This window comes from Manacus candei, unplaced genomic scaffold, assembly GCF_025592945.1.
Source record: "Manacus candei isolate 608988 ecotype Guabito, Panama unplaced genomic scaffold, ASM2559294v1 h1tg000013l, whole genome shotgun sequence".
Classification (NCBI taxonomy): domain Eukaryota; kingdom Metazoa; phylum Chordata; class Aves; order Passeriformes; family Pipridae; genus Manacus; species Manacus candei.
The window spans coordinates 6,224,202-6,248,071 of NW_026138061.1; the positions used below are offsets into that span (position 1 = coordinate 6,224,202).

General features: G+C 40.4%; 1 protein-coding gene and 1 long non-coding RNA gene across 5 annotated transcripts in view; one reads left to right on the plus strand and one right to left on the minus strand.

The window, feature by feature from the left end:
- The window catches only part of ASAP1 (ArfGAP with SH3 domain, ankyrin repeat and PH domain 1), a 149,064-nt gene that overhangs the window by 97,507 nt on the left and 27,687 nt on the right, over window positions 1–23,870 (minus strand). For 2 of the 3 annotated variants that reach the window (XM_051778531.1, XM_051778529.1), the window contains exon 3: window positions 21,913–22,042. In XM_051778531.1, coding sequence (XP_051634491.1) covers window positions 21,913–22,042 — 130 coding nt within the window. Of the gene's footprint in view, window positions 1–21,912; window positions 22,043–22,537; window positions 22,657–23,870 lie in introns of those variants that run through there. The other variant, XM_051778530.1, reaches the window with a different exon arrangement.
- Window positions 22,743–23,870, plus strand: part of LOC127467048 (uncharacterized) — a 28,691-nt gene continuing 27,563 nt past the window's right edge. For both annotated transcript variants that reach the window (XR_007902941.1, XR_007902940.1), the window contains exon 1: window positions 22,743–23,077. This is a non-coding gene — a long non-coding RNA (uncharacterized LOC127467048). The remainder of the gene's footprint in view (window positions 23,078–23,870) is intronic.

Consider the following 23,870-nt stretch of genomic DNA (forward strand, 5'->3'; position numbering starts at 1 on the left):
AAAGTAATGGGGTTTTTTACGTTGTTTTGCTTACGTACTCATTCCACAGCCCTGTTCACATGGGGTTGCTGTCTACTGTTATCATAAGTTTAGGAAAAAAGTTGGTCAGTTACCACGAAAACTCTAGACCTTGTTGTGGCTAGACACAATTCAATGCCTGCAATATTATAAATACTTATTTATTCCATTTATGATCATGCATAAAATATGATATTGGTGTTCAAAGTGACAGTCTGTATCATGCAAAAAAAAAAAAAACAAACAAACTAAATCAGAAATACTTTGCAGCAGTCACAAAAAGGGTCAGAAAATTTTACTACACTTGGGGCAAATACACCTGTTAATCAGCCTGTCAAACACAGTATGGTAGTTTGCAAGACACCTTGACCCATATTTGTATCTCCAGGAAGGAAAGAAAAATTGGATAAAGATTTTAAGTCTAGACCCCTCCCTCTTTTCCACCCATGGCTTCAAGGATCAGATAGATTAGTCACACACCCGAGCACTCTGCATCAAGGCTCATTGTGCTTTCTACCAGGTGCAGCAGGAGGTACCATGAAAGAAAGAATCCAAGACAGGCAGTTCTCCAGCTGACTCAGTGTGCTAACTTGAGAGAGACAGAAAAAGACAGAGATGGGGGGAGAAAAGCTCAAAGTGAAGTCAAAGTTGCAGCTTGATTAAGTAGCATTCGCCCATTTTTTTTTTCTACGTAACTTAGAAATATTTGTAGTTGTGTTACCATTCACAAAGTCATGATGAATGTCTTAAATTTGCCCTCTATTTTACCCTGTTTGGAGTTGACTGTGATTTTAAGGTAAAGAAATTACCATGGAGGGGTGTGCTACCAAAAAATCTCAGCTGCCTATTACATCCTTAATTTTATTCAAGGGGTTATTAGAAGGACAAATTCCCATTTCAGCCTGGTGGTCCAAGAAGTAAAGTGGTATGACAGGCTAAGAAACTCAGAAATTGTGCCCATACAAATTCAGGATTTTTTGCAGTTGTCTGGATTCCCAGAGATTTTGTGACCCAGCACTAGTACCAGCTCACATCATGGGCATCAGAAACTCCTGTATATGCTCAGGAATCTGGACATCAGCATCATTATGTCCATCTGCAAAACCTACAAGTCACGCACAGTAATTCCTAAAAGGACTACATTTGCTATACACTTTGAGAGCAACTCTACTGAAAACCTAGTTCCCCCAAAATTGTCAAACTTGCTACACATGCAATGATTCTGGAAAATTGATTTAAATGTCCTTTAAGTACACTCATCAGATAAACTAGTTCTTGACAAACACTTTCAGGCAATTTCACATTAGAGAGTCTTATGCAAAGTATTGCACTATCACTGTGTGCTCATGCCAGGCATGTTCTGGTCAGTCTTTCACCACTTTATTGTCTAATCCACAGCCACATTTGACAGTTTTGTTACCACAATAAGACTAAGGACATTTTCAAATTCAACATTAAAATAACTTTTCTGCTAGGCAGTTGTCCTATTTGGTGCATTTGGTTCATGTGGCGAGGTTTTGGCAGCTGGGGGCAGGGGGATAGAGAGGGGCTGCAGAGGTGTCTTCTGTGAGAAGACACCAGAAGCTGCCTCCATATTGGACAGAGCCAGCTCCAATTCCACAGAGGACCCAATATACTTGGCAAAATTTTTCTTTTTTTTTAGTTATAAGTGACTGTGGGATTTGTCTTTGATCTTGAGAGTAATTTTTTTTTTATATATATAAATGAATTTGCTCAGACTTCTCTTAGACAACCTGCAACATCTCAGTGGTATCACTGGTCAAAAGCAACAACAGTGCTCAGATGCTGCAGTGGTGCCCTGTGACCTGTTAAAGGCCAGCCTGGGTCATAACATGATTACAGAAATAGGAATCCAGCTTATTCATCAGCCTTCAAACAGCAATCCTCCACAATCAATCACACAGAGTAACCTTGCTGCAGGTGTCCCCTCTGCCCTTAAGCTGAAGCCAGGTAATTTCCTACACAAACCACGTAGATGTTTCATTAATATTGTTGCAATACTCTGACCTTCCGTGCAAGTTCCTTTCTCTATTTCAGTTTCTTTTAATCTGATTACAAGCACGCGTGACACCTGGCTGCAGTGCCAGCTCACCCACATGAGCTGAGACGGAAGTTTACAGTGTGAGGACTGGAGAGGTTTAAATGTATTGAGACCGGGGACACAAAGCAAAAAGCAAGTACCACACAAATCTATGCAAGCTAAAAATAAAGTAATAGTTTCCATTTGCTATAAGTGGTGACTTACAGGGAATAACTACTCCTTCCTAAACAGCATTTTAATTTAAATGTAAAGTTCTGCTAATTTTATGAAGTCATCTCATAAAACTGTGAAGTGTTTCCATTAGACTTAAAACCCAAACATTTATTTTAAATTATGTGAAAGACAAACACCAAAATACTCAGAACATAAACAGGAAATAAAACTAGCGTACAGTTTACTGAATATCATAAGAAAAATATAAAAAGTAAGCACAGAACATGACATCAACATTGTAATATTTTAAGCACTGACTTTAATGATCACATGTGGATAACCTATCCATTCATATGCAACTTCAACACTAACATGCTCTTAAAAAAAGTAGTCATTTGTAGAAAAAAAAAAACCAACAAAAAAACTATTACAAAAAAACCTCCCCAACTTCTCTATTTCCCCTTGCATTAAATTTAATCCCACAGAAGATAACCAAATTTTCAAAAGCCTAAGAGATTTTCTAGGAAAGAAAACCTAAATAAGAAATGTTAAGAGGTACAGAAGAAAGTATGAAACCATAAGACTGCAGTTTGCAAAGGAAACAAGAAAAGCAAAGTAAACATTGCCTGGCACAGAAACAGAACTACTCCCTAATGAACATCAAAGGTCCCAAAAAACCCTATACCCTGAATACCTTCAGGCCCCCAACAAATTCCTAGTTAAATCTAATGATACATTTTGATATCTCTGTAAAGAAAAGAAACAGGATGAGGAAAGCCACATTCTGAAGATAGCGTGGAAGAATATTCCCCCACCATGCCTACAGAACTTCATCTCCTTTTTCATCCCTTTTTCTTTTCCCAGAACTGCATCATTTTGCCTTCCCAGCTCAATGCCTGTTGTGGGGCTGATGCCTTTTTGGTATTTTCTTCACGCTTAAAAGCTGGCAACCAAAACATCCAGCTCAGGAAACATATTCTCCTAAAAAAGAACTACAAATGCCCAACTGACAGGAATAAAAGCAAGAAAAGGCAGACAATCTCATTCTTCAGCAGCAAGAGCCAAGAACTAGCCCTTGCTATGGCATAGTCCAGTGCTGGCCTGCTCCCTGTTCCAGGAACACAAGCCTGTCGAGAAAAGCAGGCTGGGGAAGAAGGGTGGCAGCAAAAGCCACTCCTGCTGCCCAGGCAAGTATCGGGGTAAAGGGGAATTGTGTAACACTGGTGGCTCACCTGCCCTTTGATGTAAGGACTGGGTATTGAAATAAAGAACAAAGAAACTTCTTGGTTAACAAGTTAAGCTTGGAGGACTCACACCCTTTACTGTTTCCATGTCTGCTACACAAGTGATGAAGAGAAAGCCATGAGAAAACCAAGCCCAAAGGCAAAATGAAAAACCAAAGTTACCCTGTTCTGTGCCCAACAATGTAACTAATAACAGTTGGCTACACATTCTAATTGATCATATCCACATGAAGATTAGTGATCCGACCTTTCTCCCTGGTCAACCCCATTCTGGAGGAGGGCAGAGAAGGTACATTCTTCCTCAGGAGAGGCAGAACTTTACAATGCCACCTGCACAACCATGACACCACTTCTCTTGCAGAGCATGCAAGAAAGTTTCCATTTCCTGTGCAGGCACTCATGTGGTTACTGCAGCTCCAGCAGCACCAGAGCACAGGCTCTGTCCCACAGCAATGCACTGAGGTGAGGAGACAAGAAAAAAAAAAACAGTGGTCAAAATCTTCTTGGTTAAGACATATGGATGATATTGTAAAGAATAAAGGGGTTTGTTTCATTTTTAATTTAACTCATCCAAGTAAGCAAGAGAAAAAACTGTAACACTGTGAACTTTACCTGTCATTGTACTAAATTAATTATAGCCTGGTTTTGAGTACTCTTAATTTCTTTTTGAAGTAAGCATCTGCCCAGTTCTCAGATGACAACTTAAGACCAGGATATTCTAATATTTGTTTCTCCACAGAAGTGCTGTCTGATTTTCCACAGGGAAAGATGGAAGCTTCCTGATGTTTTGAATATCAGCCCAATGGGCAGTAACAATGCATGGAAAGCATGTTCACCAATCCCATTTACTAGTGGGTGTCAGAACCTCTTCAAATAAATAGTAAAAGGAATTTAGATGCTGATGTCTTCAGTATACTCCTAAGCTAAAATTCTTCCATAAACCTTCCAGTCTGACACATGTTTTTAGCAGAGGCTAGCTGGTTATAAGGTCTTTTTTCTTGAAAATGTACAAACATGGGCACTACTAACCCAAGTTTATTTGAAAACTCAAATTTTTTTTGAAAGTACATTAAAATTAAGTTTAATATGAGATAGCCTCCTACTGAAACACTATAAATATTTATTTGCACCAAATTATTACTCACATATAATTTTCAATATTACAGTGTTTCAACAAGATATACTGAAGGAAATCTTCTTCCATTCTCCCTGATAGACAACTTCAAATCTTTGATTATAATATTTTAAGTGATTGTACCTAAGTAAGCAAACAGCTGTCTTTTCAGAAACAGATCTTTTCAGAATGACCACAATGACAAAAGAGACAGTAAAGGAGATTACTAAAAGAAGACATCCTCCAACAAGCTGAAGTCATGAGTAAATCAGGAAATCACAGAAGCACTCTGAAAACTAAATGCAAAGAATGCGAAAGAGGAGATTTGTAGTAACAATTTAGAAAAATGCATACAAACTAGTACAGTTTTCAAAGACATTCAAAGCAAAAAGCTGGTCTTAATTCTGCTGTGAACCTCCTCTCTCATTCACAGACCTCAAAATGAGAAAGAAACTCTCAAACCACGGGGAGAGAGAGAACAAAAATAACCCAAACCATGATCTTTTTAAAGAGATACCTCAAATCCAAGTAATTTGCCTACTTTTAGCTGGGCAAACGGATTTGTTGGCAACCTATTTGACACAGTCTACACGAATTTCCAAAAAACATCTACCCATGTTCAATATTAAAGTTCGTGATAAAAAAAAAACAAAAACAAACAATGGGCATGAGGGGAAGTCATTGTTCTGGAGCAGCAATTGTTTAGAAAAAGGAAATAGGAAGAAACTGTCACTTTTATCATTCAAGAAAGAGCATCAGGAAGCAGTTCTGTCATCTGTGCAGTTCAGTGCATTCATACATATCTAGAAAGGATGTGAATGGTAAAGTGATAAAGGTCACTGATAATACAAGCTGTTCAAGTAAGAAAAATGAAAACTAGATGTGGAGAGGTCGGGTAACTTCACAAATACTAACTGCCTATTAAGACAGGAGATGAAAAAAAAACCATTTATATAAAAGCATAAAGCAATGTATATAGGATAAACACTTTTGTAAATTTACATATATTATGTGAGTCTCTGAATCCCCCATTACCAGGGTAGACAAAAAACATGCTGCAATCTTAAGAGAAATTTTCTTGAACTATCCCTTGAATATTCAGGAGCTACCAGAATATCAAACCACTGAGGATGGAGTAAGAGTAGCTCAAAAAGCATCATCATACTAAGATGGAAGTTCATAGTACATCTGCATTTTGTTCTTTATATCTCAGAAAGGTAAAAGAGGATATAAGAAAGCAACTAAGTTGACCTCAATGAGAGAAACATTTCCTGAGGGGGTGGGATTAAAGATATGTAGGTTAATATTCTTCAACTTCAAAAGAAATGACTGATGTAGAGCAAGAGAGGTCTGCAATCTACAAGGAACAAAGAAAATAAACAGGGAGTGATTAATTATTTTCTCATACTGTTAAAATATCAAATTAAATCAGCAGGATGCAAGTTTCATTTAAAAGTCTGCTTTTTACCCTAAACACCACACAGGTAGGCCGCAAAATTTAGTCTTCCATAAATGTTAACAAATTCTAATTAATGACAGCGATGTCCAAGACATCTCTGTGTTTAATAGTTTATTACCTTCAGCTCAGGAAATTTCTGAGGTGCAAATTGTTGAAATAGTATGATGGCAAATTTTCCTGTAAATGTTCTCCCTAAGACAGCTGCTACTGATCAATGACTGTTAGAGGGCAGGACACAGGCTTAGGTGAAACTCTGGTTTTGAGTCAAGGTGGTGGTAGTTTCTGGTGAAAACTTTGACAACCTAGAAAACATTTGAGAATCTCTTGAGCAAATAAACTTTTTACTCTTTCAACCATAGCACACAATTCAACTACACTTCTCAACCCACACAGTGTGTTTCAATTCCTACCAATTCACTTTTCTCATTTCTTAATAGGCACGGCCATATTCACAAAAGCCAGGGAGTCTGAGAAGCTTTAAGTTAATGCAGCTACAAAAATGATAACAGAAGTTACAACTAGTACAGTTTATAAAGGCACATTTGTTGTCTTTCAGAACAAACTACCTACCAAAACAGAATCTACCAAGCTGTGAATAAAAACTGTATTTCTGCAAAATAAAAGCAGTTTTTATAGAAAGGGTTGTTAGCTAAGTCTTCTGGAGATCTTGCTCCAAGCACAGAAGCATTTAAGAACATTTCACACAGACTTGGTATCAGCCAGCATCAGGCCCTTCAGGAAGAAGGACACAAGGTACAACAGAAGGATGGAAAGCTGGGTGGAAAGTATGAACACACATGTAGAACTGAGTCAGCAAAAGAAACAATTTTTCTCCTTGGAAGAATTTAAGTTTTATATTTGGAAGCAAATAACTTAAATCTCAAGTAAATGTTGCAAGCAAATCTTGTATCTGTAAGTAAATACTATGGGCTATAAATCAGTGCCATCCACGTGCCATCTGCCTTTGATCTGTGATCCTTCTGTCTGCATTTTTGTTTTTCTAGACAAACTATCTTTTCAACCAACATATTCTTCTACTTCATTTTGTCAACTCTATTATTAAAAGAAAAAGAAAGAAAAAAATGCTTCAAAGGCTGAACACTTGATGGGGCAGAGAGGCCATCTACTACATACAAAGTTCCCATTTGACCACATTTGCTTTTAGCAACAAAGTATTAAGTAAGGCTTCTTCAGACTCAGTTGAAAACTTCCTAAGATTGCTCAAAATCAGTCGAGATTAATTCACAAAATCAAAGCCCAACACAAATAAAATCACTGATTACCACTGATTACTGCTTGATACTAAAACCAAAGCTCATAAATCTGAACTAGCTGAAGATGTCCCTTCCAACCTAAATCATTCTAGGATTCTACACCACCCTAAACTGGTTGACCATCTGTGGCAGTTTGAGTCACATTAGAAATCTAAAATCCAATTTTTAGGCTTTCCCCACCCTTTCTCAACAATTTATCCTAACACCAGAGAGAAACTTTCAGGCCAGAGGCTTCTGTAGGGGAAGGGGGAAGTATATACATTTATTTACACAAATAAATACAATACAAACTAAAGGTAACTCTCTATATATATATTACATTACTATCAGTCAGTCCTTTCAAGCCCCTCCTTAAACTTTAGTCCAGGAGCAGCCTTTAAGGCTGATATGTAACACAGTCTTTTGCTGTGGGAGTGTTCTGGGCTCCTGAACACTCCCTCCTCACCAAGTTCCAGCAGTTGTTTGTTGTAGTCTCTCCTCCTCATGAAGTCTGAGAAGATAGCTTTGAGTCCTTGCTCTCCTGCTGCTGGTGATTCCTCCCTCTTGGTGTCCCACCTCGGTTCATAAGCTGTTGTAGTGTAGCTTATCAAGCATCAACATCCTGGAATCTTCATTCCTCCACATCAGTTCTCAGCTGCCCCCGGTCAGCTTTGGCAGGCAACTCTCGAGCTCTTGGCTCCTCTCCAGTTTCACCTGGGACTCCTCTCCCGAGTGCCAGGCCTACTTCCATGGCCCAGTCTCTTGGCTCAGCTTCAAGTTGAGCCTCTCCTCCACTTACAGTGGAGGGAAAGAAAAAGCCCCCCTCTACAGCTTCACTGCAGAAAAAGGAGGGGCAAGAGGACTTGGCTGCAAAGCCTGCCTCTCTCCTCTTACCTCAGTTGCTGTGAATTCTTCTTCCACAGCAGACACTCCAAATGCTGACTCTAACTCTAGCCAAAGGCTGAGTTGGGGGGTCGCAGGGCTCCCCTCTCCCCCCAGAGGGGAAGAGAGGGAGCCCAGCCACCCCCTGGCCTTGTCCACCTACACGCAGCAGACACCAGCAGCAAAACAACCAAGACAGAACTGCCAACAGCTTCCGGTGCTGTGATATATGATTTTGAGCAGAAGCGAACAACATGAGTGGTGACTGGTTCTCCAGGGAAGACTGTCCTGGCACCCAATCACCTCTGAGCCCCCCCAGCCTCTCAGGGGGGCCAATTTCAAACTATGACACCATCTTTAAGCTTCAGGAGAGAAGTGAGATGCTGGGGTCAATGCTTATTCTTTATGCATCAGCTTAATTCAAATTAAATGCCTGTGTTGCTGGAGAAAGATCACTGTTTCGCTACATGTGTCTTGCTTAGTGGGCCAGAAACCACAGCCAGTCATCATTAAGATGACAGACTAGGGTTAAAATTTCCCATTAACGTTAAATGTCCAGTACACGAGCAATTTATAAAGTTTTATATGGTCAATTAATACATTCAATTCCCTTCAGGTGGAGACCTTCATTCAACTAGGCTACTTGAATTCAAGGCAAATCTCAAAAATTAAGAAATCCCAATCACTAGTCACCTGGAAAGCATGCTACATGATTTTTTTAATACCTCAGAAAAATTCATTAACTGGACAGGGACGAAATCCACTTCTCTAGCATTCAACTGACCAAGAGATATTGGTTTCTTTTTCCTGCAAATGCTCACTTCACAGACATGAATTAAAATACTAAAAAACACTAAAAATACTTATAGCTTGTATAAGCAATAGTGAAGCACTCACACTATCAAACCCTAGTGGTTTTTTACATTTAGTTCATCTGGAGTTGCTTTAAGAGTGATCTAACCTTTATTTAAAAATTGTCAATCACGGTCAAGCTTTAACTTCCCCTGTAATTTCTTCCAGCAGAAGCACCAGAAACTCTCCATGTGGTGGAAATACTCAGCAGACTCGTAGCCCAGCCCATAATGGCTGGGAAGTCCTTCAAGCACTGCATTTCAGTCGATGATGCTCAGGAATCACAAACACACTGTGTTTCTTGCACCTAACAGGTTCTCCACAAGTTCTCTACTTATTTTTAGAGCCTCAGGCCAAGCTCCAGCTCTACTTCACACTGCTTTATGAGGAACAAAGTTCAGGTTTTCTTCCTCTACCACAGATTACAGGTTTGTTTCAGAATTAGAGACTCATATAGCAACTTGATGAGAAAGATACTCCAGAAGGCCCCGCTGAGTAAGTCTAAATCACAGCCTTCTGGTTTAACTTTTGGCAATCGGACAAAGGTCCAGGTGCATGTTTACAACAGGCAAAAATCACTCTATCAGAGAAGAGGCATCCACCCAGGTATCTTTGTGCACACTGTACATGTGCTTTCAGCACACTACAACTACAGCAAAATGTCATCACTTCATCCAGTAGTTTACCATTATCATATGACTGATGAACCAATCAATGATTTCATACTAATTCCCAAGTCAGTCATTGTTTCCCAGGTTTATAATATGAACTATGCTCTGCACTAGCTACATTGTATTAACTCCTCTTATTTCCCTTTGCTTTTTTTCAGGCATACTTACACAGTGTTTAAAAAAACAGTTGTATAGCTATAAAAATAATCATACTATATAATGCTCACCGCAAGACAAATGAGATAGTTTTAATAAGCACTTGTCAATTTTATTGTATAATTATGTTAGGATAGCTACACACATCTGGACCCAATGAAGTAGCACCATTACTTGAAGGAACAAGTCATAGGAACGAAGCAATAGAGATTATGACAGAAAAAAAAATAAAGCAGGACAGCTCCTTATTGTTACCATCAAAAAACAGCGATAAAGAAAAAAAATGCAAATCAAAACAAATTGAAAAGAAATACACAGAAAGACAGATAATTGCTTTGTTTTCAACCAAGTTTGGCCTTCAACACAAACATTAAAGCTATAGAAAAGTATCCAAGATTTTGTAAGATTCAAAGAGACATAAGTTGCTTTCATATTTTCAATATGCATAATATTCACTGATTCATTTTAAAGGAAGCTGCTTTGCTGCAACTTGTTACCCAATTAAATAGGATGAGAAAAACAGGAAGCTACACTAAACTACACGAGTTCAGCAGACAGATCAGGCTCTGCTGAAGTAAAGCAACACTGTTACAGCTATTTTAACCACAGACAAAAACATTTTTGAAGGACCTATTCTAGATATAGTGGAAAAAAGCAAGTAAGGATGCATTCAGAGCACTTCAAATGAAATGGGGAGACAAGGAAGCACAGGCAGTGAATATGAGGGTTTAAGTCAGGAGTACCTATGCCAAAGAGCTTTATTAACCTGCAAAGTGTCAGCAAAGAAAAAATTGCATTTCTTCTCATGCTTTCTTTGCCAGTTTAAACAAGGTTTCCTTCCAAGCATTTCCTGTGAAAGCAACACTAACTTGGCAACAAAACTGCCACCAGAGGACTACAAACATTTTTAAAAGGGAGGTTTTAGAGAGAACTAGCATCTCTTTCCTTGTAACTGTACAACTAAGGAGACAATATTTAGGGCATTCAGGCTTCTGCCCATTGAACACACCCCAAAAGATTTTACTTCTGTCTATGCTTAGAACACAACCATATTTTCCAAATGGTGCACAGACAGTTCTGGTGTCGTAACACTGAAAATAATTTAAGTAGGTCTTCACATCAAAGAGCCTCTGCAGGCTTCTTTCATCCCAGAAGACAGTAAAGGTGTGGGGGAGAAAGCCCACAACCAATAAACAAACAAGAAAAATTCCACCACAAAACATCCCCCGAAATATGACAGCATTGCAGGTACTGCAACCATGACAATATACAAGAAAACTATAGCATATATTCCTCTGTCTTGTGAAAGAATCAAAATTGTTTTGCCCAAGTAGCTTTTTTCAAATCAAAACATAAAAGCCTAATTTTGGCAAGGCTTCATATAAAGAATAATTTGCAAAAGAAATCAAAGCATCATTTATAAGGTTAGGAAAATGCAATGTGCAAGACCTGTTTTATGGTAAAAACAAACAACTTTGTCAAAACATCCAAGGCAGCTTCATTCAACTTTCTCTTTAGTTATAACTCATTCTGTGTTATAATTAGTTTCAACTTAAAGACTAATAGAGATAGCATAAATACTCTTCTAAGATAAGAGATTGTATTAGACAATAGACATAGCCAGGATATGCCACTTACACTGTCATACCATCATCACTCTTCATTTTACAATTTTCCCCATAATTTTGACAGTGAGTAAAGAAAAATATGAAACCAAAACACAACCAACAAGAATGTCAGTATGCCATTTAAGCTACCTCCTTAAAAATTCTTAATTAAAAGTCACCCATTGCTGCTGATTTCAGAAATACCATCACCATTGAATATTACATTATTAAGAACACAGGAATGGACCATCATTGTCCCACTCACAGTATGGCACAGGCTGGCCAAATTTGCACATTCTGTTGTACTTTACAGACCACTTGCCCTGGGTTCCCTGACTACATCCTCATCACAGAAGGGTTTGTTCAGTATGTCAGTGGACTTGAATTTCTCAGGCCCATCCCAGCATCATTCAATTATATTAAAATTCAACAGCTTTATAAACTGCCAATTAACAAATAGTGTTTGGGGGTTGTGAACAGGCACTCTGTCATCACTGAACAAAAGTGTCTAAGTTTGTTTCATCACTGTTAGATTTTTCTAACAGTTGTCTTCCTTGCTACACACTGCACAGAACAGCTCAACTAACTCTCAATGTCTGTGGTACTTTCAAGATTGTGACACTGACAGAAGTATTAATTAAAATGGTTTTGTTTGTTTTGCATGAGCATTGTATTCATGAACTTTCATCATCATGTACTTTTATGTCATCAACCTTGACTTTTGTAAGGCCTTTGACGTGGTCACACACAACATCTTTGTCACTCACTGGAGAGATATGTGTTTGATGGATGAACTATTGGATGGATAAGGAATTGGCTCGATGACCACATCAACGATTCAAACAGAGATCAGTAATAAATTGTGTCCCTTAAGGGCCCCTACTGGGACCACTACTGTTCAATATCCTTATTAATGACATGGCCAGTGGGATTCAGAGCACCCTCAGCAAGTTTGCCAATAACACCAAAATGAGTAGTGCAGCTGATACACTGAAGGGAAGAGATGCCATCCAGAGGTACCTGGACAGGCTTGAGGAGTGGGACCATGTGAACCTCATGAAGTTTAACAAGGCCAAGTGCAAAGTCCTGCACCAGAGTCAGGACAAACCCCTATGTCAAGATATTGGGAATGAATGGATTGAGAGAAGCACTGTCAAGAAGGCCTTGAGGATTCTGATGGACAGTGGCAAGTTGAGTGTGAGTCAGCAGTGTACCCTGGCAGCCAAAAAGGCCAACCATGTCCTGTGGTTCATCAAGCACAGGATTGCCAGGCAAGGGAGGTGACTGTCCCACTGGACAGTGGTCCCACCTCGAGTACTGTGGATGCCTCAGTGTGAGAAGGACACCAAATTATCAGTGTGTCCACAGGAGGATGACCAAGGGGGTGAAAAGCCTCAAGGGCAAGACTCACGAGGAGCAGCTGAGATGACTTGGCTTGTTCAGCTTGGAGGAGAGAAGGCTGGGGGGTGCCCTCATCACAGGCTACACCCTCCTCAAGGAGGGCAGCCAAAGGGGAGGTGCTGATCCCCTCTCTCTGGTGACCAGTGATAGGACATGAGGAAATGGAAGGAAGCCACATCAGGGGAAGCTCAGATTAGACACTGGGAAAACGTTCTTCACTGAGAAGGTGGCTGTGCACTGGAACAGGCTTCCCAGGGAAGTGGTCATGGCACCAAGCCTGCCAGAGTTCAAGGAGTGTCTCATACAGTTTAGTTGTAGGCAGTCCTGCGAGGAGCAGGGAATTGGACTCAACGATCCTTATGAGTCCTTTCTGACTTTAGTTATTCCAAAATTTTATGAAATTAAGTGTTAAAAATCTAACCAAGTTGGATATCTAAATCCTAGTGTGGTTTCATAACAAGTCACAACTCTTCCAACAAAAAAATCTCTCATATTTTATTCTTTCTCGCCTCCTCCATCCTTAAGAAGTTTTTCTGAAGTGCTATGGAGAAGACTGAGTTTCGTATTAAGAACACTTCTCCAGGTATATTTCCCTCTTCAGTCCCATATTCTTGATTTGAGAATCAAAAAAATCAAGAAATAATTTACCTGAAAAGTAAAATATAATACAAGAGGAAAGGAAATTAGTGCACTAAATTCAAATTGGGAGCTCTAGAATTCAAAATTCAAATAATCTTCCTGAAAAGAAAAGTTGATAATAAAAGTAAAGTTAATCCAGCAGATACACAGTTAAGCTGTAATATAATCATAACTTCACAGAATAAATAGCTGGCTTTCTAGAAGTACAGGTTGATCATTTAAAAAGAATTATATCATTGTCAAATAGTCAGTAACTATTCAAATTATTCTTAAAAATCATAAAACCCCCAAATGTGATAAACTTTTTGAACTACATATTTGCAGAAATATCAGTAGTATCCCATTTCCTCTATTAAAGAAGTCTTTCCTTGAAGGAAAAAAATCATCGATTTTGCTTATATGAGTTTTATTAGGTTTAAATGTGCTGTTTTTCCAAAAATAAGCATAAACTTTTACCTGAAAGCACAAAAACACATTCACAAAACTAAACAGCCACTTTACTCTGCTTATCTTCTTAAAGATTAAATCATGCAGTCCAAACAATTTTAAGAAGCCCTACTTCTACAGTCAAGTGGAGTTTTGAATGTCTCTGAGGACAAGAGGTTCCACATCCTCTATGGGCACTTGTTCATCAGACTCATGATTCAAAACAAACGAACCAAATCCCAAAATAATAATAATAAATAACCACAAATACACCCCCTCAAAAGCCCCTCAAATCTAATCAGAATTTCGGCTTTCTCAGTTTTCTCCCAATACATATTGGAGAAAGCAATATGATCTTCCCTTAGTCTCTTGTCTAAGGTTGAAGAAGTCCAGTTTCCCCTCTTTAAGGGATCTGCTCTAGGCCCCTAATCATCTTGGTGATCCTCACCTGAATCTGTGGCAGTATACAGTTTCTTTCATGTACTGGTGAACCCCAAACATTGTACTTTAGATGTGGTCTCATAGTTGCTGAATAGATGGGAAGAACCACTATTTTCTGGCTGCTGGCTGCACTCTTAGTAACACAGCCCAGTGCATGGCTGGCCTTTGTCACTGCCAACCTACACTTGACTTGTCATCCACCTGAGTCCAAGGTCCTTCCTTAGAAACCTGTTGTCTAGCCAGCCTGTGCTGCTGCACGTGGCTGCTCCATCCCTGGTGCAGGATTTCACATTCCTCTTCAGTTGGCCACACAAGGCTCCTCCTGTCAGGCCACTTCTCCAGGTCCTGCTGAACAGCTGCTTTGCCTGCCAGCATATTGAACAACTTGGTATTGTCCAAACACACTTGTTGAGATCACACTATAGCCCACCATCCACACATTGTTCTGGTCCCAAAACTGATCCTGGAAGGATGCCACTTGCAACCTGCTACCAGCTGGACTTTGCTCCACTGACCCCCACCCTCTGGGCTTGGCAACCCAGTCACTGTCCCACCTGCCCTGCAGGTCCCTCACCTGGTCCATCCCTCACTAGCCTGGACAGAAGACTGCCAGAGCACACCATGTCCAAAGTCTTACAGTCCTAGACTTTTGTTTTCCAGAAAGTTACCTCCAGTACCATATAGGATTTTTAGTTCTTAACCAAGAGAAAACCAGCAAGTGAAGAGACTCTGTTGGTATTCTAAGTTTCTATTTCTGCATCAGAAAGAATTCTACATTTCTCCTGCTAAGAAACATAACAAAAAGGATAAAACAAGTAAGGTCAAGATAAAGGTGGCTATTTAAAAAGAAAAAAAAAGCATATACTCTCTGGCTTATTCATAGTAACAACACAACTTCAGGCCTTTCCTTTCACCAATGAGTAAAAGAGACAAGGAGGCCACATGTGCACCCACACGCACATCTAGGTGTGCAAAGGGGGAAATGGAATCCTTACAGCATTTTGTTGTTTTTTCACAGGAGCATTAAAGGAAATATTTTCTATAATCACCACAATCAAGCCCACTATCCTCATAAATCTTACTTGTCACAATGCTTATACAAAACCTCAGCATTAGCCCAGTGATATGTACAACCCAATACATACATATATAGATATAGATAAATAACACAGATCAACGCAGTCTCTTTAGGAATGTAAAATGACTTTGTTGCATTTCTCAGCAGGGAGTGCACTTTCAGCTGCACTCCTTCAGGAAAGGAAACTCACGCTGTTATCTCAGGAGTCTTCCTTTGCACTCACCAATAAACTTTAGGCCTCTTGGTCAGTATCAATCAAACCTGATGGAACAGTGTCTAAGAGAAGTACCGTGGCACTTTTTTAAAAACATGTTTATATGGCCTACCTCTACACCTGAAACAATACTTATAATTAACATTCTGGGCTTGATTCTGTCTAATGATTTTATTGCAAGGCACTATTCTATTCAAATAAGATGTGATCTCCCTTACAATTATCCTCTGTAAATTTGTTTCACATCTGCTTTTTAAAATTATTAACAATAATTCACATTGTTAAAAATCACAACAATAGTTAGGAAAATTGAGTTTTACTCATTGGAAATTAAATAATCAATCTCATTCTGTTCTGAATCGTTCATGTGCAGTTTTTTAGTGACGCCATGCTGAAATACAGACACAGGTTTGTGGGCTGTTTCCCCTGCTTTCTGTTTTGTTCAAAGTACTTTTTCATTGTTTTTTAACTACACAAGGTGTCTCCACAGGACTCCAACCTAAACATTAAACCCAACTTTAAGTCATGTCACTTTAAACGTCTCTCCTCCATCAGGGCCAAGTTCCCATGACTACACGGTACACACTCCGTCAGGATTTACCTGCATGGCATACTGAACAGAGAGCACCAAAGAACACTTTCACAGCTTCCTAACTGATGAGTAAACATGAAGAAGCCTGCTGGGAATTCAAAACAAGAAGCAGTACTTCTCAAAAAAACATACAAGCTACTGAAAGCAGTAAGTACATTCAAAAATGTGCCTAAAATGAACACAAATTCTCAAAGGGCAAAGCTAATTCCTCTGCCATGACTGAAACTTTGAGCTGCCAGTGTGTGTTTCTTGGTTTCCCTTCCATCAGTCACATTTAAGTAAAAGGAGATTGCCTGCTTATTACAGCCGAATGCTTTGACTACTATCAAATGAAGGGTAAAACTGATTACACACTAAATGAATAAATACTGTAGCACGTAAACATAAAAGCACCATCAGCTGCATTTTTGCAAGATAGCTACTGTAAATACAGGACACTGCTGTCAACTCCTTCTGCATCACGTTTTCAGTATTGTGACCAGGAGTCACCCGTGGGCTGTCATTTCAGAACATTCACATGCCCATTTTTACATCTTTGGTGCAATTTGTCATTCAGTGTAAAAACAGTAACAATTACCCCGAATTTTATTTACTAAACAAAGAAATTTTCTTATCTGTTATTTTTAGGATATCTGCTACCTAAAGCATATTTCTTCAAAAACTGAAGATTGCTTGTGGTCTGTTACATAAGAACCAGCTCTTAAGTACAAAGCTCCCTATGATGCAAGACTGTTTCTTACTGCCATAAGCAACAGGTTACAAGGTTAGGAAAAGCTAGTTTTAAGTCTAGTGCTGCTGGAGTTGCCTGGATTCACTCTCTAAAATTAAAAAATGTATTTTAATTTAAAAAATGAGGAAATACAAAGAATAGTATGTAACAATTTACTTGTTGCAATTATATAGAGCTGATGCTTCAAGAGAAAATTCAAGAGAAATGAGGTGATGGAAATAATAGAAAAGTTCCTTTCTCTTCAGACACACATAAATAATAGATCCAACCACTTTTCACAGTCCAGGCTGATGAACAAAGTCTGTGCATAATACCAACAAAAAATTGATTTAGAATGGAAGTGCTCCATTCAAGTATTACAGAAGTACAACAGTAAAACAGGCATCAAACAGTAAAACCGGTATCAGAAACAACTGCAGCTATTCTTTGTCATCAGCTTCTAACTGTCCCTTCTTATCTACCAGCCTGCCTAAAGGGAATTTAAATATTTAAGCTTAACCTCTGTATCTCAAGACAGCCCTGAGCAACATCTGCTACTAACTGCCTGGTCACGATAAGTGAGTTACCCCTTGAGTGCAAAGATGTCCTTTCAGCTGGAGCTGGGACACAGAATCAAGACAGTCTTGTGGTGATCCCACATGTGCACTACTTATTCTCAGAACAGATGTCATCATTCCCTAAAAATTCCAACTAGCTCACAAAGTAATATTAACTCAACAATTAAAATCAACTCTTCAAAACCTACTTGAGTAAGAAAAATCATGGAGCTTCTGTGGATATAAAAGCATGTCTGGTCTGAACAAAGCAGAGGCTGTATTTTAAAAGACTGTATCATTAATCTGTCTATATTTAGTATTTCAACCTCTTTCTTTTAAAAAGTAATTAAACACTCATCTACATATGCAATAATTCCCTCTTCATATCAATATTAGAGAATCATATTATAGTTTGGGTTGGAAGAGACCTTAAAGATCATCTTATTCCAGGCCCCCTGCCATGGGTAGGGATACCTTCCTCTAGACCAGGTTGTTCAAGGCCCCATCCAACTTGGCCTTGAACACTTCCAGGGATGGGGCATCCACAACCTCTCTGGGCAACCTTTTCCATTGTATCATCCTTCTCAGAGTAAAGAATTTCTTCCCTGTATCTAATTCAGTTTAAAGTCAATCCCCCTTGTCCTATCACTCCATGCCCTTGTAAAATGTCCCTCTCCAGCTCTCTTGTAATCCCTTAAGGCACTGGGAGGCTGCTCTAAGGTTTCCCTGGAGCCTTCTCTTCTCCAGCCTGAACAACTCCAACTCTCTCAGCCTCTCTAAAGAGAAAAGGTATTCCATCATATAAAAATATTCCCAATTGCATGCAGAAATATATTAAAAATGTCTTTTTTTTTTTTTTCAAGAACGTAACATTATGAGGAAGGAATCAACAGAAAGGAGTAGAGATTGCAATTCTCTCAAATTAGACTTTGATTACATTGTAATGGTTTGTTTCTCCCTCTACGACTTTGAAAAACAGTCCCATTATTTTAGCAACAGAATGAACCTTAAAATTTGTGTTTACTTGAGGCAATCACATAACACTCCTGCTTTAAAAATAAAAATATCATAAGGAAAAAAAATCTTGCAGTTTTAGGTAACTACTATATAAGATGCCTAAGCCTGGCTACAAAGATGGCAGGGTCTTTTTTTTTTTTTTTTTGATCTGCTGCAACTGGATCACAAAAACTTTAGTTTTGTCTCTTAAAAGGAAAAAAACTTGCAAATTATTGGAAGTTTCAGTATTTTAAACAATGTAGCATGAAACCTTCCTATTCAATAAACTGCTACATAGTAGCATGTTAGTACTACCTTCTTTGATACTATTACAATAGATTTAAATAAAGTTAGCCTTTGTATTTCGTTGTGCTTTCCACTGAAAACTGATCAAATGCAAAGTCATCAGAATCAGTAAACATGTCTGCTGAAAACATGTAAGCCTGTCAGCTGAAACTTGTCCCAGAATTGCATCTAACGGGATCCAAAATCTCCTCTGAAAAGAATTTTAATTATAACAGGAAAAAAAAAATCCCAACTAGGAGATAATATATAGCAATTCAGGCAGCTGAACACACTGCCCTTCTACTGATGGGCAAGAGAGAAGAATCAGCGAATGAGTCCATCACCTATTTTATTATTTCAGAAAACTTGTTAATTGTGATTAAGGAAAAGTAAGTCCATGATTTTGTAATAACTTCAGGGAACTAGATAGAGGCACATACATACACAAAACCATCTATTTCTTTTATGTCAAAGTAATTTATGAAAAGGTGGTTCTGATCTAACCACTGATCTGAGCTATGGTGGGAATCACACCAAACTGAGAGGCTAGAAAACATATCTAACTTCTGTTAAATCTGTTTCATTCCCCTGCCATTTCTGTTCAGAAACTAGTTCCCATTTGCAATCTTGTTTAGAATAAAGAAACTAATTAGTTTATCCACAAACTAGCTCATAGTCACTGATGTAGGTGCAGGTTGTGTTGAATTAAATTAGCTGTAAAATAATGACCTAAGATACTTCAGGCAGCAGTGCCACAACAGCACAGAGCCTGACACTGCCTGCAAAAGCCCAGTGAGAGCTCCAACCCAGATGCAACACTCAGTTAAAAATCAAACAGCTGCAAGGGTGGAATCATCCCCTTTGCCTTAACACAGAACGCTCAGAATTGAAGTTTAGGAGCTGGTTGAAGAGCTCGTCAGTCATCCATGATGCATGGACAACAGCAGCAGCAGCAGGAGCTACAGAACACCCACTTCAACCACTCATTTTCCAGCCCCTCTTTCACTGGATGCACTGCCTTAGGTAAGCAGGTGTATAGAAACCAGCCCAGCCTGAAAGCAGCAGCAGTAAAACTGTGTCCTCATTGTAATTGTAGCTTGCTTACACAAAAGCTCCAAAGGAGCACTTCGCCTGCCACATCCTGACCATCTGTATTTCTCCATGCAAATTAATAAGCACAAATTTGAGAGAGTTGCAGATTTTTTGCACATATAACAGTAGAGCTTATTTATATCTTGTTTCCCATCAAATAAAGCTTTTTTATATTTACAGATAATAAAAAAATTACAGAAGACAAGCCCAGAATCAGTCTAAACTGCAAACAATTTAAATGGAGCACATAAAACAGTTATACAAACAAAAGAAATTAAAGAAATAGCAATGCAAGCACCAGAAGGGCCCGCTATTCTTTATTCTTCTGATTTATTGCTGTCGAATCAGACATAAAAACTTTGAAAATGCGCACAATCCACACAAGTAGTGCAGAACATTGTGTATTTATCTTCCGTATTTTGGTTTTCTTTGGACAGGTATTACCACATTCAGCCTGTTCTGAAGTATCTCCCAAATCATGAAAGCATTACGCTGTATTCTTACCCTGGGAGTCATCAGTAATGACAAAATATATATTTTTACTTAACTCTGCACATGCTGTCAACTGTACTAATAAGTGTATCAATGGCTATACCTATTCCACACAGTTAAGACCAGGGGGCAGCAATACTGTCAAACACAAACCTAACAGGTTGATTTCTGACAAATCTATAAGCAACCATGACTTAGTTACAAGAGGAAAAGAAGAACGAAACAGCTACAGTTATGGAAAAGCTGCAGAAGTTAATCTAGGTTACATAATAAAAATAAAATATATAATTTTAAATGTGAATTTACAATCACTCTAGTCAGTTGATGTAAACAATAGCACTGTTACAATTTTGAACATAGACATTTTTTCTACTAAGGCAACTTTAACTGATCTTAATCCAATGGAATTATATTTTCTATACCCAAGATTATCAGGGGAACAACATAATTAAATAATTAATATTCTTTCCTTGCACACCAAATGTTTTGCTCATGCCAGCACTCAGCAAAATTAAGACTTGTTAAATCCATCTCCTAGAAATGTGCTGGCTCCTGAAGAATTGACAAATACTCGATGAACTAAGTGTATAATTTAAAGCAACAATTAACTGCAACCTATGCAACAACAGCAAAAAACTGTCTTCTTCCAGTGTCATTATGCTTGTACCTTCAAGCAAGCACAGGGCAAGAGAAGAGCTATACACTGTCTTCTTTAAAGTCATTTGGAAGACATTTCCTCATAACTGCTGACCTAGTCCATAGGAAATCACACTGAAGCCTCAAATAGGAAGCAGGAGACTGATGTCTCTTAGAAACCAGCTCTGGAAGTTTATCCATTTTCACACTCCTATTTCTTGACAGCAAAGCAGAGTGAACATTTAAATAATGCTCATAACAAGCATGAAAAAACCCCAACACTGAGGCTTCAAGGTTGAGACGCTGAGAGTATGTAATCACTTCTGCTGCATTATTTTGCTCCTCTCCTTCCACCAATTTTGTTTTCATATTGTTTCCCTCACTCCACATTCATCCCTTCATCCTTACCTCATTTCTTAAACCAGGTCTCCCTTGGCAGATTTCTGCAGTCAGAGTTCTGCGCTGACTTGATGTAACGAGTGGCCGGGGAAAACCTCTAAAAACGCTCCCAAACAAAACTCATCCCTTATCTTCCCTCTAAAAATACCAACATTCATGCATTTTTTACTACTGCAACAACCGACAACACTGAAAACACCAAGAAGTACCACAGTAATATTTAAGTTCAGACAACTGCTTTACGCACTAATCTTTGAGACGCCAAGGCAGGAAAGCTTTCTGTAACTAGCTCAACACAAGAGCAAAGTCCCACAATTAAAAGACCAGATTACATGCATACCAACGCCTCTGGCTCCCGTGGATTTGGGCGGGTAGTGCTGCCCCGTCCCTGATGCTCTCTCAAAGACAGAGCGGGGGGAAAGAAAAAAAGAAAGGAAAAAGGAAAATAAAAAGGGGATGTGGGGTGTAGGTGTGTTTGATTTACCTCTTCCAGCAGCGTGACCGTGTTCCTGCAGTTCTGCAGCCGGGTGGTGAAGCTGGAGGTGGTCGGGGAGTTGTAATCCTCTGTGGTCTCGGCGATGAACTCCGACACGGTGATCTGGTCCGGCATGATCCTGCCCCACCGGTAAAGCCCAGGAGGAGCCGAGCACACAGATCCGGAGCGAGGAGAAGCCAAGTTTCGGGGGGCGGGGGGAGTGGGGGGCGGGAAGAAAACGGAAAAAAAAAAAAAAAAGGCAGAGGGAAGAAGATGTTAACAGCCAGCAGAGACCCGCAGCATCAAAGCAGCGGAGCCGCAGAGGGAGGCTGAGGCTTCGCCCGCTGCATCCAGCCGCTCCCCGGCCGCCCCCTCCTCCTCCGGGCAGGAGGTGAAGGGGGAGACGCCCCCGCACGGCGCCCCTCGCTCGGCCCCGCCGGTGGGGAGCGCTCCCGCCGCCCCTCAGCGCCCAGCCCAGCCCGGCCCGGCCCGGCCCCGCCGCGGCGCTGCGGGGAGGGCGGCGGGAGAGGGGATCGGCGACCGCGCCGAGCTCAGCCCCTTTCCCCACCCGCGTCGAGTCCCCCCACGCCCCCCCCGGCCTCGGCCGCAGCTCCCGCCCGAGTGGAGCACTGACTTGTGCGGGCTCGGGCTGCGCCCCCCGGCCGGGGAGAGGCGGGGCCGGGCCGGGCTGGGCGGGGCGGGGCGGGCGCGGCTCCGCTGACGGGCACCGCTCGCGGGCACGCGCCGCGCGCCGCCGCCGCGGCCGGAGGACAACGAGGAAGCGGCTCCGCGCAGGCGCAGCTGCCGTTCCACTGCCCCGCCCCCGCGGTGAGGGGCGGGGGGTCGGAGGGGGGGAGTGTGTGATGTGCCTTTTTCCCTTTTCTTACGGTTAAAAAAAGGGCTTTTAGGTGAAAGCAGACAAGGTCGCCGAGTGCTGGGGCCCAGCGCTGTCGCCAGCCGGGGGAATGGGCTTCCTGTGCCGTGTGGCAGCAGGGAGGGACGGTGTGCCCGCCCCGCGGTCCACGGAACCCCTGGGGCGAGCAGAGGGGCTGTTTCTTTTTCCCCTCTCTTAGGTCCGTTGCAGCCGGTCGGAGCCCCATCCGCCCGTGATGTAAAGCCGGGGGTGTTGTGCAGCCCCCGCTGACAGAGCCATCGCATTCCGCAGCCTGGCTGTGTAGGTTTTTACCCCCCTCATACTTCGTTAATTTTTAAGAAGTCCTATGTCTCAGAGAAGCTGCTGTCGCCGATTATGTATTACCTGAGCCTTCCCAGAGCGAGGGCTCTGTCTCTGCTGCGATGGCCGGGTCGCAGCAGCAGCAGCGCTGCCCCAAGACCTGAACCGCGGGGGTTGCAGCCCTGAGTCCTCTTCAAAGCACTATTTCTGAATAAGTTAACATATCCTTTTTTCCATTATTGCGTCATGTAACTCAGGGAACTGACAGACAGCTCTAATGATATTTTTTTAAGCTTAGGTTTTGGGACCCATATGTTCCTTTCTAAAGAAGGCTAAGTCTCAGGAGGCTCAAGTAATTATGGTCATCTGCTGTATCAGTGTGATTTATTTAGCCATACTATGTGATTTCCTACTCTTTGTGTTTGTGATTCTCTTCACATAAGCTCAGCCATTCAGGAATGGGAAGTATACTCAAGACTGAACAGCTGAAAGTGAGCAATATTATATGGCTATATCCATTTCAAAAGTTTTTATATTCTCTGTATAAGGACCTACTGCATTACAATGCATTTGGGCTTTTACACAGTTTTGTATGTAATTCTAATAAAATGACTGTACAACTCAAAAATAGTTGACAGTATCAACTAAAGGCTGCAATGCCTGAGTAAGCATAAAGATACCTGATTTGTGTATGCCCATAAAAAATGATTTGTATGCAGTTCTGCCAGAAAAAATATGACCAATACTGCTGAGAAATGGTCCTGCCTGAACATGTTTCTTTGATTTCATTGCC